Source organism: Myotis nattereri, assembly GCF_964212035.1.
Source record: "Myotis nattereri genome assembly, chromosome: 8".
Classification (NCBI taxonomy): Eukaryota; Metazoa; Chordata; class Mammalia; order Chiroptera; family Vespertilionidae; genus Myotis; species Myotis nattereri.
Window position 1 is genome coordinate 19,111,017 of NC_138083.1, and position 13,678 is coordinate 19,124,694.

At 55.0% G+C, this 13,678-nt stretch overlaps 1 protein-coding gene across 2 annotated transcripts in view; it reads left to right on the forward strand.

The window, feature by feature from the left end:
* RRBP1 (ribosome binding protein 1) overlaps positions 1-13,678 on the forward strand; it is a 71,658-nt gene that overhangs the window by 54,690 nt on the left and 3,290 nt on the right. For both annotated transcript variants that reach the window (XM_081096972.1, XM_081096971.1), the window contains 12 exons: positions 1,531-1,669; positions 3,620-3,789; positions 3,996-4,030; positions 6,188-6,278; positions 7,083-7,175; positions 8,927-9,019; positions 9,334-9,417; positions 9,556-9,645; positions 10,368-10,460; positions 10,814-10,885; positions 11,455-11,550; positions 12,293-12,376. In XM_081096972.1, coding sequence (XP_080953098.1) covers positions 1,531-1,669; positions 3,620-3,789; positions 3,996-4,030; positions 6,188-6,278; positions 7,083-7,175; positions 8,927-9,019; positions 9,334-9,417; positions 9,556-9,645; positions 10,368-10,460; positions 10,814-10,885; positions 11,455-11,550; positions 12,293-12,376 — 1,140 coding nt within the window. The remainder of the gene's footprint in view (positions 1-1,530; positions 1,670-3,619; positions 3,790-3,995; positions 4,031-6,187; positions 6,279-7,082; positions 7,176-8,926; positions 9,020-9,333; positions 9,418-9,555; positions 9,646-10,367; positions 10,461-10,813; positions 10,886-11,454; positions 11,551-12,292; positions 12,377-13,678) is intronic.

The window sequence follows — 13,678 nt, forward strand, 5'->3', positions numbered from 1 at the left end:
TCTAAGCACTTTATAAGCATTAACTTAGCTAATTCTTATTGTAACTCTATGAGGTAGGTTCTATTACTATCTGGAATTTACCCATAGGAAATTCAAGGCATGGAGAAGGTAAGCAACTACCCCAAGTTCATACAGAGGCAAGATTTCAACCTCCACGTCGAGCCTCAGAGCTGTTTGTTCTCCCACACTCTTTGCCACTTCTGGTACCGCAGCTCTGGCCATAGCCATCCAGACTAACGTCAGCAGCTCTGGCTTCAAGGCTGGGGGAGGGTTCTTCCTTCTCAGCCTCTAGATGTGGCCTGGAAGCTCTGATTTCCCCAGAGGATGCCCTTTCGCCAGAGGAAGGAAGATTGTCAGTCCCCCTGTTCCCAAAGTGTCCTGGGCAACATCTAGTGTGGCTCCCCAGCTGGCCTGTTTCGGGGCAGGATGACAGGGTGTGGGGAGCCTTGACATCGTGCCTGCTTTTCATTGAACTTTTCTGGGTAACAAGGAAATCCTGCCATCCCGAAGGGCATTGGGTCCACTTTCTGCCCAGTCATTAAATCTAGGCGGTAGCACAAGGGGCATTAGGGCTGTCTTGTGGAAGGGACTAGAATGACACACAAAATTGTTTGTGTACAAAAGACTAAAAAGGCATATGGACAAATCAACACGGTTTGGGTTGTTCAGGTGAAAGCAAGGTGGGTAATTGGTGGTTACTGATTTTCATGTAAAGCAGACCCACCCAGATGAGTGAAATCAGAGCCACCTGGGCAGGAATGGCTGTGACTGTTTTAAAGGCTCCCAGATGGTCTGGTGCTATAACCACTGCCCTAGTGACCAGGGTGTTGCCATTCCACGTGCCATTTCTAAGGATCCTGGGGCCAAGGCCTGGGCCTGGCTCTTGTCAGTAAACCCCAGACTCCGAGCAGCTCCTGCCCTTTCAGGCCTCAGGCACTGTTTTCAGCCTTGGGCCACACCAAGGGGTCCATTCTTTCCCTTCTTGATACCAAAAATTCTGGGAGTGGCTGGCCACTGGTGGTGAGGGAGACCAGGGCATGGTGTTGACATTGAGGCCCTTGGTGCCTGCTGTGGGCTTGGATTCCCCATCTGTAACATAGGCATGACAGTAGTACCTGTTTTCGGTGGCTGAGGATTAACCATGTGGCACATGAACAGTGCCTTGCACAGAAAAAGAGCTCAGTAAATGTGATTTGTACGAAGGCCCACTCAGGAAATCTCCACGTTAGACTGGGGGTTTCTGTTGTAGGAAGCATCTCTGTGCCATGCTGAAATGAGAATGGGGTTTTTCCTTTTTGTGACTATCTTTCACCTGAGGTTCCTTCATCCTGAGCCAGCTCTTCAAGGGCTCGGTGGGCATGGGCTCCTTCCTGGCTTTACCCATGGATGAACTGACTTGAGAAATTCAGGCGGGTTTTATAAAGGTCATCGGGGTGGATGGGAGGGTGTTCTGTGTGACCTCAGAGCTAGTTGAGGGTCTGGCCTCCCTTTTGTATCCTCATGGACCTTTTCCCTCTGCCCACTCCCCAGGCGTCTCACAAGGAGAGTGAGGAAGCCCTGCAGAAGCGCCTGGACGAGGTCAGCCGGGAGCTCTGCCGCTCGCAGACCAGCCACGCCAGTCTCCGGGCAGATGCTGAGAAGGCCCAGCAGCAGCAGCAGCAGCTGGCTGGTGAGGGCGAGGCTTGGTTTAGAGGCCTAGGCGGGGTGGTTAAGGTCTTTATGGTTGCACACCTTGAACCATAAAGTGAGCTAGTCCTGTTAGTCTGTGAGTCAGGGATTGTACCCAGTCAGGGCACAGATGAGGTGCAGGGGTGAGGCTCACCCCCGTGGGAGAGCCAGATTGGGGTGGAGTTTGTGAGGGCTGGGTGAGCGGTGGAGCTTATAAAGGCAGGGTGTGGGGAGGACGGGGGGTTGGGGGGGCAGCCTTTGAGGGCTGGGTGATGGCTGAAGGTGCTGCCGTCTCCTGTTTGCTGTGGGGGAGCCGAGGTGCTCCTGAGGGCATTGCTGGCTTTCTCAGCTGACTTCTTCTGGACCTTTCTGGTTCTCCTGGCTCAGTTAGCTCAAGAGGCCAGGTTTGGAAGGTGGGTCTATGGTTCCCCTGTGCTCACAGGTCTGCTTCACAATCAGGAGGGGATGGCAGAGTCGGGGGCACCCAGGGCCCCTAGAGAAAGAACAGACAGTGTCCGCGACAGCTCCATTGGTCACTTGCTCAGTATTTCCTGAGCGACTGCCATGGGCTGAACACTGCTGTGGGTGCCCAGGGCATGGCCAGGGGTGAAGCCGTGGGCATCTGCGCAATGTTCCAGCAGGAGAGACATAGGTAGATAGACACATGTCAACAGGTCAGACAGTCTGTGCTCTCTAGATTTCAAATAGACAGCATGACCTAGAGCAGGGTTGGCAGCTGTTTCTGTGAAGAGCCAGATAGTAAATATTTTTGGTTCTATAAGCCAGATGGTATCTGTCACAACTGCTCAGCTTTGCTGCCATAGTGTAGAGCAGCTCCAGACATTATATAGACAGACAGGTCTGGCTAGGTTTCAATAAAACTTTATTTACAAAAATGGGTGGCCCCTAGGCTCGGTTTGCTGACCCCTCCTTCGCCAGGTGTGGCTTTAGATTGGGCAGTTGGGGCAGGGGCAGGTGTTTAAGCTGAGATATGGATGATGGAAGGAAGGGGCAGTATGGTAAGCAAAGGACCCCTGCAAATGGGAACTTGAACTTAGCCTGTACAAGAAATAGAAAGTCAGCAAGTGACTGAAGAAAGCAAGCAAGTGGGCAATGTGGGGCCAGATGGGTGACCCTCCCTGTGAAGAGTTTGGGTGCTGTGTTCAGTGATGGAAGGGTTCAGAGAGTTTGGGGGATGGCATGGTTCCATTTGCACTTCTGGATACTTTGATGCTGGGTTGAGAATGGACTGGAGGGGCAAGAGTGATCCAGGGGACCAGGAATGAGGCTCTTGCAGTCATTCAGGCCAAAAGGAAATAGTGCTGGGCCCAGTCACAGAGGTGCTTGTGAGGGAAGGATGGACTCGGCAGACAGTGGATGTAGAATCCATAGGCCTGGAAGATGAGAGGCAGGAGCCCAGGAAAGCAGAGCAGCCAGATGGGAAGGTTGGTGCTAGATTTGGGTTCCTAAGCAGAGCTTCATTTGGAAGTGTCAGGCGCTGAGCCTGGTGTGGGGATGAGACCAGAGCTTGGGGACTTTGCAGAGTCATAGACACATGGATGACATTTAGAACCATGGGACTTATCTGAGGTCATCAAGGAAGGACACCCCCAGCAGACCCCTGCCCTTAGTCTCAGCTAAAATAAGCCAGCCTCATAGAGAACCAATTTTTAGAAACTGCAACTGAAATCCATTCTAGATTTTCAGCATTTTTCCCTGAGTGCTCTGAGGGCCTTTTATTCACCCTAACAAGTCCTCGAGAACAAAGCCGAGGTGTGACTTTGTCCAATAGCTAATGAGATGCCCCAGGGGTCAGAAGTAAGCCTTAAACTCCAGGCACAGGGAGGAGGCAAGGGAAGGAGTCCTCGGTGCCAGTGTGCTGAAGGGCAGGCATGGTGTCCAGCCCGGCATTTGCTGCCCCTGACCTGCCCTTGCTCCCTTTCTGGCCCAGAGCTGCACAGCAAATTACAGTCCTCCGAGGCGGAGGTGAAGAGCAAGTGCGAGGAGCTGAGTGGTCTACACGGGCAGCTCAAGGAGTCCAGGGCAGAAAATTCACAGCTCACAGAGAGAATCCGGTCCATCGAAGCCCTGCTGGAGGCAGGCCAGGCCCAGGATGCCCAGGTCAGCTGGCACTTCCTTCCTGGGGCTGACAGGAGGGGAGGGAGAATGCCATCGAGTTCTGACCTGGACGCCACCACCACCACCACTGTGTAGAGTTACGAGAGCAAATCCCGCCCCCCCACTCCCTCCCCCGCCCCCCACACACACCAGTTGCCAAGTGAAGTGAGACTCACAGTGACTAAGAAGCTCTCTGTCTCTCATTCCAGGCCAGCCAAGTGGAGGCCGACCAGCAGCAGGCACGGTAAGTGGAGGTGGAAGGCTGCAGCCTCAGCACAGGGTGGCCCAGGACCCTGGGAGCCAGGGCCTTCAGTGGGGCACACAGCTTCCCTGGAAGGAGCCCCTTTCAGAGGCCCCTGCCTTTCTCCATCCCTCCAGTGACAGGATAGGCCTGGTCAGGAAAGAAGGCAGCCTTGCAAGTAGCTCCTTGCCTTCTCTCAAAAAGAAAAACTGATCTGTGTAGAGTGCCAGGTGCCTCAACAGGGCCACCTCCTGCCATCTATCCAGCTCTCGATTGGGAGGGGCTAGCTGGTCGGCAGACTTTAGAGACTTAAGTCATAAATCAAATAGAAAGATGGTTGCACACCCTGAATGGAGGATCTGGGAGGCGGCCCAGGCTTTTTGCGCAGATTTGGGACGTCAGTACAGTTCAGAGCTACCAAGTTGAAGAGTCATTTCACTGCTGGCAGACCTTGTTTTCCCTTGTGTTGGCCCAGCACCAGGCGGTGCTCAGGCTCTGTTTGCTGTTATTAAGGCCAGAGCCCACATCTGGGTGAGGCGGCTCAGGCCAGAGGGCCAGAGTCCTTGGGACTGTCATATCTGGGGTATGTGTCCCTCAGGAGATGCCCAGAGGCTCAGGAGGTAGGCCCTGGCTGCTGTGGCCAGGGATCCACAGAACAGCCATGTGGGGGTGAATCATGGAGGATATCCCTTGCTCTGGCTGCTGCTACCAGTGAGTCATCTGCTTGTACCTCCTAGCCCATGGCCCATGTTCCCTGGCCTCAGGCTTCAGGGTTTGGGGGCTGGGGAAGGAAGCCAATAGCCCAGAAGGCCCAAAATGCCTTGCAGAACCCAGAACCAAACCCTCTCCAACTTCCTTTTCCAGAAAGGTTGGAGGATCTTTGTTTCTCATGGTATTTGTTGGAACAGAGAGATTGTATTTGTTTAGGCTTTTGCTGTTGTATTTTAAAGTCAGATTCCGGCCACAGTGAATTCCTAGGGTGGTTATCAAAATGTTTTTGGTTGTTGCCCACAATAAGAAGTACAAATCTGTATGTCCCCCCCTGGTGGCCGTGGCAGCCTCTTCTGGCAGGAGGTCCTTGGTGGGGCTTCTGTCCCTGGGGCCTTCTTGGTCCTAAATCTTTTTTTTTTTTTAATCCTCACCTGAGGGTATTTTTTTTTTCCATTGTTTTTCAGAGAGAGTAAAAGGGAAGGAGGGAGGAGAGAGAAAGAGAGAGAGAAACATTGATGTGTTAGAGACACTCGATTGGTAGCCTCCTGCACGTCCCCGACTGAGGCCAGGGATTGCCCTTGACCAGTAATCGAACCTGGTGACCCTTCAGTGCATGGTGTGGGCTGATGCTCCAACCACTGAGAAACACCAGCCAGGGCCCAGTCGTAAATCTTAATGCACAAGGTGACATATCCAAGTGTCCATTTGAAGCCCGTTCCTTGGAACAGCTTGTACAGTTATAGTGTCAGCATTTCACTTTCTAGAGGATGAGATTGGACAAAGCCCACTGGGCCATTGCATCTGGAAGAAGGGTGAAAAGTTGAGGCCTACATCTTGCCAACCCTGTGGTGTCTGGGGGTCGCACCAGGGGCACAGACTGCAGGAGGAGTCCTTGGGTCCCAGCAGAGTTAGGTTTTGGATAAAGGATGGTCCGGCTTTACACAGTGAGCTGCCGAGAATAGCGGTGCTGAGTCTCTGGGTGTGCAGGCACCACATGAATTTCTAGCTCAGGTGTCCTCTCAGAAGGGCCAGCTGACAAGTTCAGTGGGGACAGGGCAGGACCAGGTTGATCAAGAGCCATGTAACCAGGCAGTGGGCTTGGTTCATTAGAAGAAAAAGCTTCCCTGAAAGCCCTACTGTCGGGGCCCGTCCCTGCTCTGGCCCCTGTGGCTGCTCTGACCCCTGCAGTCTCTGTGGCCATAGTCACCAAGTGGAACTCTGGTGGCCTCTGAGGCCTGCACCCTGATCCCTGGGCACTCAGGGTGAGTGAGGGGAGCGGGTGGCAGTTTGGTCTTTCCTAAAAGTTTGTGCCCTGGGAGGTGGTCAGGAGTGGGAGGTGCTCCTGGCTAGGGTGGGCACCCAGGCAGAGGAGGAAGGGTCCCTCCCGAGACAAGACTATGGGCGTTGTGTGCCTTCAGAGCCCACAGTGACCCCACTAATTCCTTTCAGCCTCAAGGAATTGGAGTCCCAGGTATCATGTCTGGAAAAGGAGGCCACCAACCTCAAGGAGGCGGTTGAGCAGCAGAAAGTGAAGAACAATGTGAGTATTGGGCATGTGTATGCAGAGGAGGGGTGGGGCTAGCTGCCTCTTTACATCCCCTTGTGCTACTCACTGCTGAAAGCCTGCCTTTGGGGTCCATCCAGAGTCCCAGGGTAGACTCCCCATTAGATCAGCTTGGGTCATGTGTCCGTACATGGAACCCCCATGAGGACAGAGATGTGCTGATTGGCCACTTTCCCAGGGTCACATGGTCAGTCATCTTGAGGCTAATGTCAGGAAAAGGGGATGTGGCAGTTCCTCTACTGTGTGTGTGGGGTGGGGCGGGGCGGCGGGGGGCGGGGAAGGAGGGCAGGCAGTGAGCAGAGGATCCTTGGCTGTATCCTCACCCGGCTGCCCACCCACCACCTCACAGAGCCCGTTTCGGGTAGCCCTGTCTGCTGTCCCCAGAGGAGGTTCCCCTTGTACCTTCATGTGCCTGGCTTGGCCAGAGCCAGCCAAGGGGTCAGTGCTTACTGTTTGGTGACAGGAACCTCTTTTTTCTTAGGAGCCAGGCTGGCCCTCCCTCCTCCAGAATAGAATCTCCCTGAAAAGATGCTCACCCTCCTCATGCTATGCCACAGCCACCCCACAGTGGGCTGCAGCACCTGGGCCTTGTGTTATCTGCCCCAGAGAAGCCCAGTGGGCGTGGCCCAAGAAGAGGGCACTTTGTCCCTTTGCAGGCCTCCTGTGGGGTGCAGAACAGGGTCGGGAGGCTCTGCTCCACTGAGATCCTCGAGGGCAGCTCTTGGGGGAGGTGCAGCTGCTGCCCCGCCTGGCTGCTGACTGTTCCACGTCTTCCCCCAGGACCTCCGGGAGAAGAACTGGAAGGCGATGGAGGCCCTGGCCTCAGCCGAGAGAGCCTTCGAAGAGAAGCTGCGCTCCCTGACCCAGGCCAAGGTCAGTCCCAGCCTCCGGCGAGCCGGCTGGTGAAGACTCAGTCAACAGCACCTGTGTAGTTTAGCCAAACGCAAAACTCACCAACTGCATGCAGCACAGCCTCGGCCCTGGTGCATCTCAGAGATCCGCACCCGGGTCCTCCTCGAGGGCAGCACATGTGCCCGGCTCCCGCATCGTCCTCCTTCCCTCCCTTCCTTGAGCTCTCCCTAAGAGAACAGGTGTAAATGTACTTCTGATTGCCTTTCTCACCTGGGCTCTTTGCCATCAGGGGGCAGAGATGGGCCATGAAGGCCGTGAGTTCAACATTGGGCTGTCTTCGAAACCCTGGTATTTTGTCTGATCCTGCTGCTCTCTCAGGCCCTCTGAAATCATGGTGCAGTAGGTTCTGTGATTGCTCCCTACAGTAAGTCACAGAGGGGAGAGACATCTTTGGCAGCACTCAGGCCCTGAAGTCCACGTTGGTCCTGGGTTCTGTGCAACCCGGGTTGGGGAGAATGCAGGCATCTCAGTGTCCGGGGCCCTCACATCACTTCTGAAGCCCTGAGCTGGGAGCCAGTGCTGTATTGTGTCTCATGTCTGCCCTGTTTTCAGGACCTTTCAGTGACTTCATGAATGTGCCCCTGAGACGGAGGGGGAGGGCTGGCCTCAGGTCCCATTGTGGCAGCTGTACCTAGACTCCCCAGGGTGACCTGAGCCTGCCTGGTCTACTTGTGGCAAATACAGAATCTATGACTAGAGATGTCACCTGACTTGCTTGTGGTCACGCAGCCAGATAAAGACAAGAGCTGGCCTCTGGGTCCACTGGCTCTGGCTTCCAACTCCCAAGACGGGGGGCCTGAATGGTGGTCATAAGGTGGGGGGGTCTGTGGCAGGCATTGTCTCTGGGTCACTGGTGAGACAAGAAGGGTCTGCTTCTAAGACTTCCAGACCATGTGGGCGCTGTGGTCAAGCTGGTGTCCATGGGCCGTCCTCCATGTGCACGTTGCAGAACACCAGTCACAGCTCTTAGCTGTGCGGCGCCTCGTGCTGCCCCTGGAGCCCAGGCGTGTGGAGAGTGCGGCTGTGGCAGTAGGTCCAGCTGCTGTGGTTATTAGAAAAACTGTCTTTTAGCCAGAAATCTCCTGTGGCCACCCCCACGGGGTGCAGAGAGGGGATACTATCTGTCTCCAGGGGACGCTGCTGTCCTAGGCTTCGCTTTATAGCTATGTTGGTCCTTCATGCTTTGAAGAGGAGACTCAAGGAGGACCACTGGGGCCGCTGATTGAGTGCGGCATGGCCCACGGCACAAGGCAAAGTGGGAATACTGATTCTCCCTCCACTGTTGCCAGGTGTCCCGCCACCCCTGGCCAGCAGTAGCTCCTAACTTTCGTGGCTACTGGGAGATACATCTTCTCTTTGCCTCCTTGTCATCTCTCACAGCAGCTTGGACCCCACCCTCCCCATAGTGTGTACGTACCCCCCGGAAATCAACAACTGGTTTAGCCTGAGTCTTTGCGGAGAGGTGTTGATTAACCCCTATCTGCCACATGGGCCAGCCTGCTGTCTCCCTTCCTTAGAGCGGAATCTGTTTAAAATAGAGGACTGGCCACTAAGGTTAAACACCACCCCTCAATCAACCCCACAAGTTGCCCACCTCCTCCTTTGACCCTCCTCCCTCCCCTTTCTGGGGTGGAAACCCCAGCATTTCTGGGGACACCCTCCCGGGATTTACTCTAAACCTTCATGTCTGAGAATCGCCTTCCCCCCTGCAGGAGGAATCCGAAAAGCAGCTCACGCTGACGGAGGCACAGACCAAGGAGGCGCTGCTGGCTCTGCTCCCAGCATTTTCCAACTCAGCCCACCAGGTAAAAGGAGGGGGCTGTTCCCTCAGACCCCACTGCTCATCAAGAATATCACTGAGCCCTAACCGGTTTGGCTCAGTGGATAGAGCGTCGGCCTGCGGACTCAAGGGTCCCGGGTTCGATTCTGGCCAAGGGCATGTACATTGGTTGCGGGCACATCCCTGGTGGGGGGTGTGCAGGAGGCAGCTGGTCGATGTTTCTCTCTCATTGATGTTTCTAACTCTCTATCCCTCTTCCTTCCTCTCTGTAAAAAAATCAATAAAATATATATATTTTTTAAAAAGCCACTGAGCTCCCTTTGCACATTTTCGTTGTAGAATTACACTGAGTGGCTCCAAGAACTCAAAGAGAAAGGCCCAGAACTGCTGAAGCAGCCGCCCGTGAACACAGAGCTGCCCTCGGTAAGCATGGCATCAACAGGCCCTCGCGGGGCTGCCCCTTGCTTTCCTGTCCGCAGGAAGGGGGTTTTGGTTTCATCAGGCCTTGGGAGAAACCTCTGTGCTTGGCTCAGCGACCCCTGTACTGCCCTCTGCCCTTAGGACCTGGCCTCCAAGCTGAGGGAGGCTGAGGAGACCCAGAGCAGCCTGCAGGCCGAGTGTGACCAGTACCGCACCATCCTGGCAGAGACAGTAAGGCACGAGGGCTGGGCCTCTGGCGAGGCTTTTGGCTGGGTGTCCCGCCAAGGGGCTTCCAGGAAAGAGCTTTCTGGGCCTGCAGAGCAGGAGGCAGGGTGTTATGGACAAGAGCCCTGGGTTCAGATGCAGGCTCTGTGGGACTTGGGGCAAGTCACTCCCAGTCGGGCCCTATTTCACTGGCTGAATGGTAAGAGGGATGAGGAAGACGCCCAGGTCTTCATGATTCCCAAGCTGTGGAGAGGGCGGGGATGAAGGTTTGGGGCTGCTCTCAGGGGACAGAGAGACTTGGTCAAAACCAGGAACAGTCTGGGAAGGGAAAGGAAGGCGGGACCATTCGGCTGACAGCTGCTTGAAGCTGTGCCTCTGGCTCCAGGGAAAGTGCTGGGCCCATCCTGTGTTCCTCATGCCGGGCCACGAAGGGTGCGCGGTTGTCAGACTCAGCCGAGACGAGGGAGGCCTGTGGCCTCATTTGGGTCACAGGCCTCATTCCCATGTGCGGCCCACAGACTTTGTTCACACACCTGCCAGGGGGCCCCACTCCCGGACTGTGGCCCATCTTGTTCCCCACGTGACGCTGACTGACCAAATCAGAGCACGGCGACGCCGGCAGTCAGGCAGTCATCACAGAGGGACTGAGGGACAGGAAGACTCGGTGGTGTGTTTACGTGGGGTGGGCCTCCACAGAGAGGGCCCTGCCTCACTGCCTGTCCCCCCAGGAGGGTATGCTCAGACACCTGCAGAAGAGTGTGGAGGAGGAGGAGCAGGTGTGGAAGGCCAGAGTCAGCACCACGGAGGAGGAGCTCCAGAAGGTACAAGGCCCTCTGACCCGCGCCAGGGCCCAGTGACGGGAGCATCGCTCCAGGGGTCCACCTTCCTAGGAATCCAAACGTAACTTCCTTAAGAAAGACAGCTGGGTCAAACCCAGGGGGAAAGCCGCTGGCATCATTTGGGAGACAGGAGTCACGTTTGCTGGGTTTTGGTGATGCCATATTTATAGGCAGTTGCAGAATGACGGATACGTCCTCAACCTCAAGGAGACCACCTTTCCCACTGCTCACCTCCAGGAAGAGGCTGTGGGGTCATGCTCAGAGTGGGCGGGCACCACTGGGCTTCCTGAGAGATGGGGCTCAAGTTTGACACATGCCTTCCTCTTGCCTTGTAGTCACAGGTCACAGTGAAACATCTTGAAGAGATTGTAGAGAAGCTAAAAGGAGAACTTGAAAGTTCAGATCAGGTGCGTATGGAGGGTTAGAGGACTACTTTCCTTATTACTGAGAAACGTCATTACGAGGCTACCTTAGTTATTTCCCCTGTGGACCATGTGTCTTGAGTGGCCAGGGGATCTTATCAGCCCTGCTTTTCCTTAATGAGGGCCTTTTACAGCCTGAGCCGTTTGAGACCACATGGGCCATTTGCAGAATGCCCAGCTCTGGTGAGCAGTGGCTTCTGCAGTGGCCTTCTGAGGCGTGGGATGTGGGCCCACTGCCCTCGGGAGACATACTGTCAGCCCTGGCTTTCAAGAGGGTACTCCTGGTATCCACCCAGCAAGTCACTGTGAACACTCCTCTCCCCAGCTGCTGAGGGCTGAGAACACAGACCCAGGAGCACTGGAGCTTGGGAACAATTTTTAGGAAGGGGTTCTGTTGCCATGGTCTTGTTTCTGCCCGGCTTTGATTGGCTCCATAGTCGTCGGGCTGTGGAGGTCTCTCTTAGCCCTTATCTCAGGGCCAGCCATCTGTCGCCCATCACCCTGTTCCCCGCTGGCTGACTCTCGGCCTCTGACATGTGCATCTGCGTGTCCAGGTGAGGGAGCACACCTCGCATCTGGAGGCAGAGCTGGAGAAGCACATGGCAGCCGCTAGCGCCGAGTGCCAGAGCTACGCGCAGGAGGTGGCGGGGGTGAGTCTCCCCAGGGTCCCGGCCTGCCCAGAGGCTTCTTCTCAGCAGCTCTCATTCACAGTTCTCTGGCTTTGCTCTAGGCCAGTGGTTCTCAAGCTTCTGGCCCTTTAAATACAGTTCCTTCTGTTGTGACCCAACCATAAAATTATTTTCGTTGCTACTTCATAACTGTAATGTTGCTACTGTTATGAACTGTAATGTAAATATCTGATATGCAGGATGGTCTTAGGCGACCCCTGGGAAAGGGTCGTTCGACCACCAAAGGGGTGGCGACCACAGGTTGAGAACCGCTGCTCTAGGCCTTGGGCCAACCGACAGGGCAGGGGTGAAGCTGGGATGGTTGAGCAGTGAGAGAATTCTCCACCTGGCTTGGTGACACCATTCTGGGGAAAATGGATTTAAATCTGATACTGTTTTCTGACTTCTGAAGCAGAAAGCACAAAACTGGCACCCCAATTCTGGTTTGATCTCAAAATTTTGGCCTTTTTTTGAGAGACAGTCCATAAACGTTTGCAAAAGCTCCAGACGAGATAGACTATGAATGCCGGCTTTTCCTAAGTCTTCAGAAAGGAATCAGGAGCTGCCGGAGGCCTGGGCGTCTGTGTGCTCACTGTGCCCTGCATGCTCTTAGGGGTCTGGGTTACAGGGATGTAGTAGGTTGTGCTTAGGTGTTAACTTACAGGCGCTGATTTTCTCTTCTCCATCCTTTGCCCGCATCATCTGGGTCTGTTTACTTCTCAAGTTGAGGCAACTTTTATTAGAATCTCAGTCTCAGCTGGATGCAGCCAAGAGTGAAGCCCAGAAACAGAGCAATGAGCTTGCCCTGGTGAGTGAACATGGGGTGGGGCAGCGGCATGAGACGTGGAGGGTGTGTGTGTGTGAGATTAATTTCCAGTCCCGCTTTTACATCCTGTCAAAGGTGTTTGGGCCAGGCTTTGATTGGGCTGTGCTTAAAGGGGCTCCTTGCACATTAGCTCAAACCTCTAAGCTGGGCCTGTGGCTGCTGGGACCCACTTCCCGTGTCTCCTGGGGCAGGCTGGGTGTTCAGGGAGGTCTGCCCGAGTCCAGTGCTACCTGGAGCTTCTGGGCTTGGCTCGTCTGCCCCCGGCTGTCAGCACAGGCCTTGCCCTCTGTGGGACTTCAGGCCTTTTCTCACTGCAGCAGAGGCCGAGGCTAGTTCTGTCCAGCCCACGGCGGGGAGGCCTGCTCTGCGCCTGGCAGTAGAAGCAGACTTTCAGAGCTCCCTGTGTGCACTTGGCCTCTGGGCCCTCCCAGTTTTCAGTGTTGGTGTCTGATCACAGCCCCCACTCCCTGTCAGTCAGCCTTACAGAGGTGAGCCCACTGGTCCCAATACCAACTCCAGGGCTGGGGCTGCAAATAGCAGCCTGTAAGGTCACAGGCATGTGGTTTTATCTACATGGTCGTTTTAAAAATTCTGAACCAGCTGACAGAAATTGGGAGATTTTGAACACAAATGGATGTGTCTGGGTTTCTGTGAGGGGACCGGTCTCAGGCATGGGCTGCCATTCCTACAGCAGCATCTGCCGAGCTTGCAGCCTCTGCATGGTGCACATAGTCCCGACTCCCTGGGGGCCTTACCTGGGACTATTGCACCAGAGAGTGGGTATCATCCAGACGGAGTCACCGCCTGAGCCCAAGGACCACTTCCTAAAGCAAGATCCGGGTGGTAGGCTCCTGGGGCACTGCCCAGGCTGGGGGCACGTGTGGAGCAAACGCCCCTGAGTGCTCCTTAGCCCAGGCAGTTTGGCTTCTGCCTTTAGGGGTTGTTGGGAGGAAGGGAAGGAAGCCAGGGAGCAGGGCCCACACTTGGGGTGTCTGAGACCACCCATGTCTCCTGGAAAACTTGGCCAAGGGCCCACCTATACCCCTTAACTGGAACCATTATCTGAGCTTCATGGTGATGATGCTGTTGCCTCTTGAGATCTGAGCTCAATGGTCTGAGGGCTTGGGGACCACTATAACGTGTCATTTGCCCCCAGCAGTGGAGCTCAGGGGTAGCGGAACCTTATTAGACAAGAGTGTCCTCTTGTAATCTTCTCTAGACCCCATAAAGGGCTCTGAACAGGTCTATGTCCAGAAGGAATCCAGGACCTAGGCAGTGTGATGC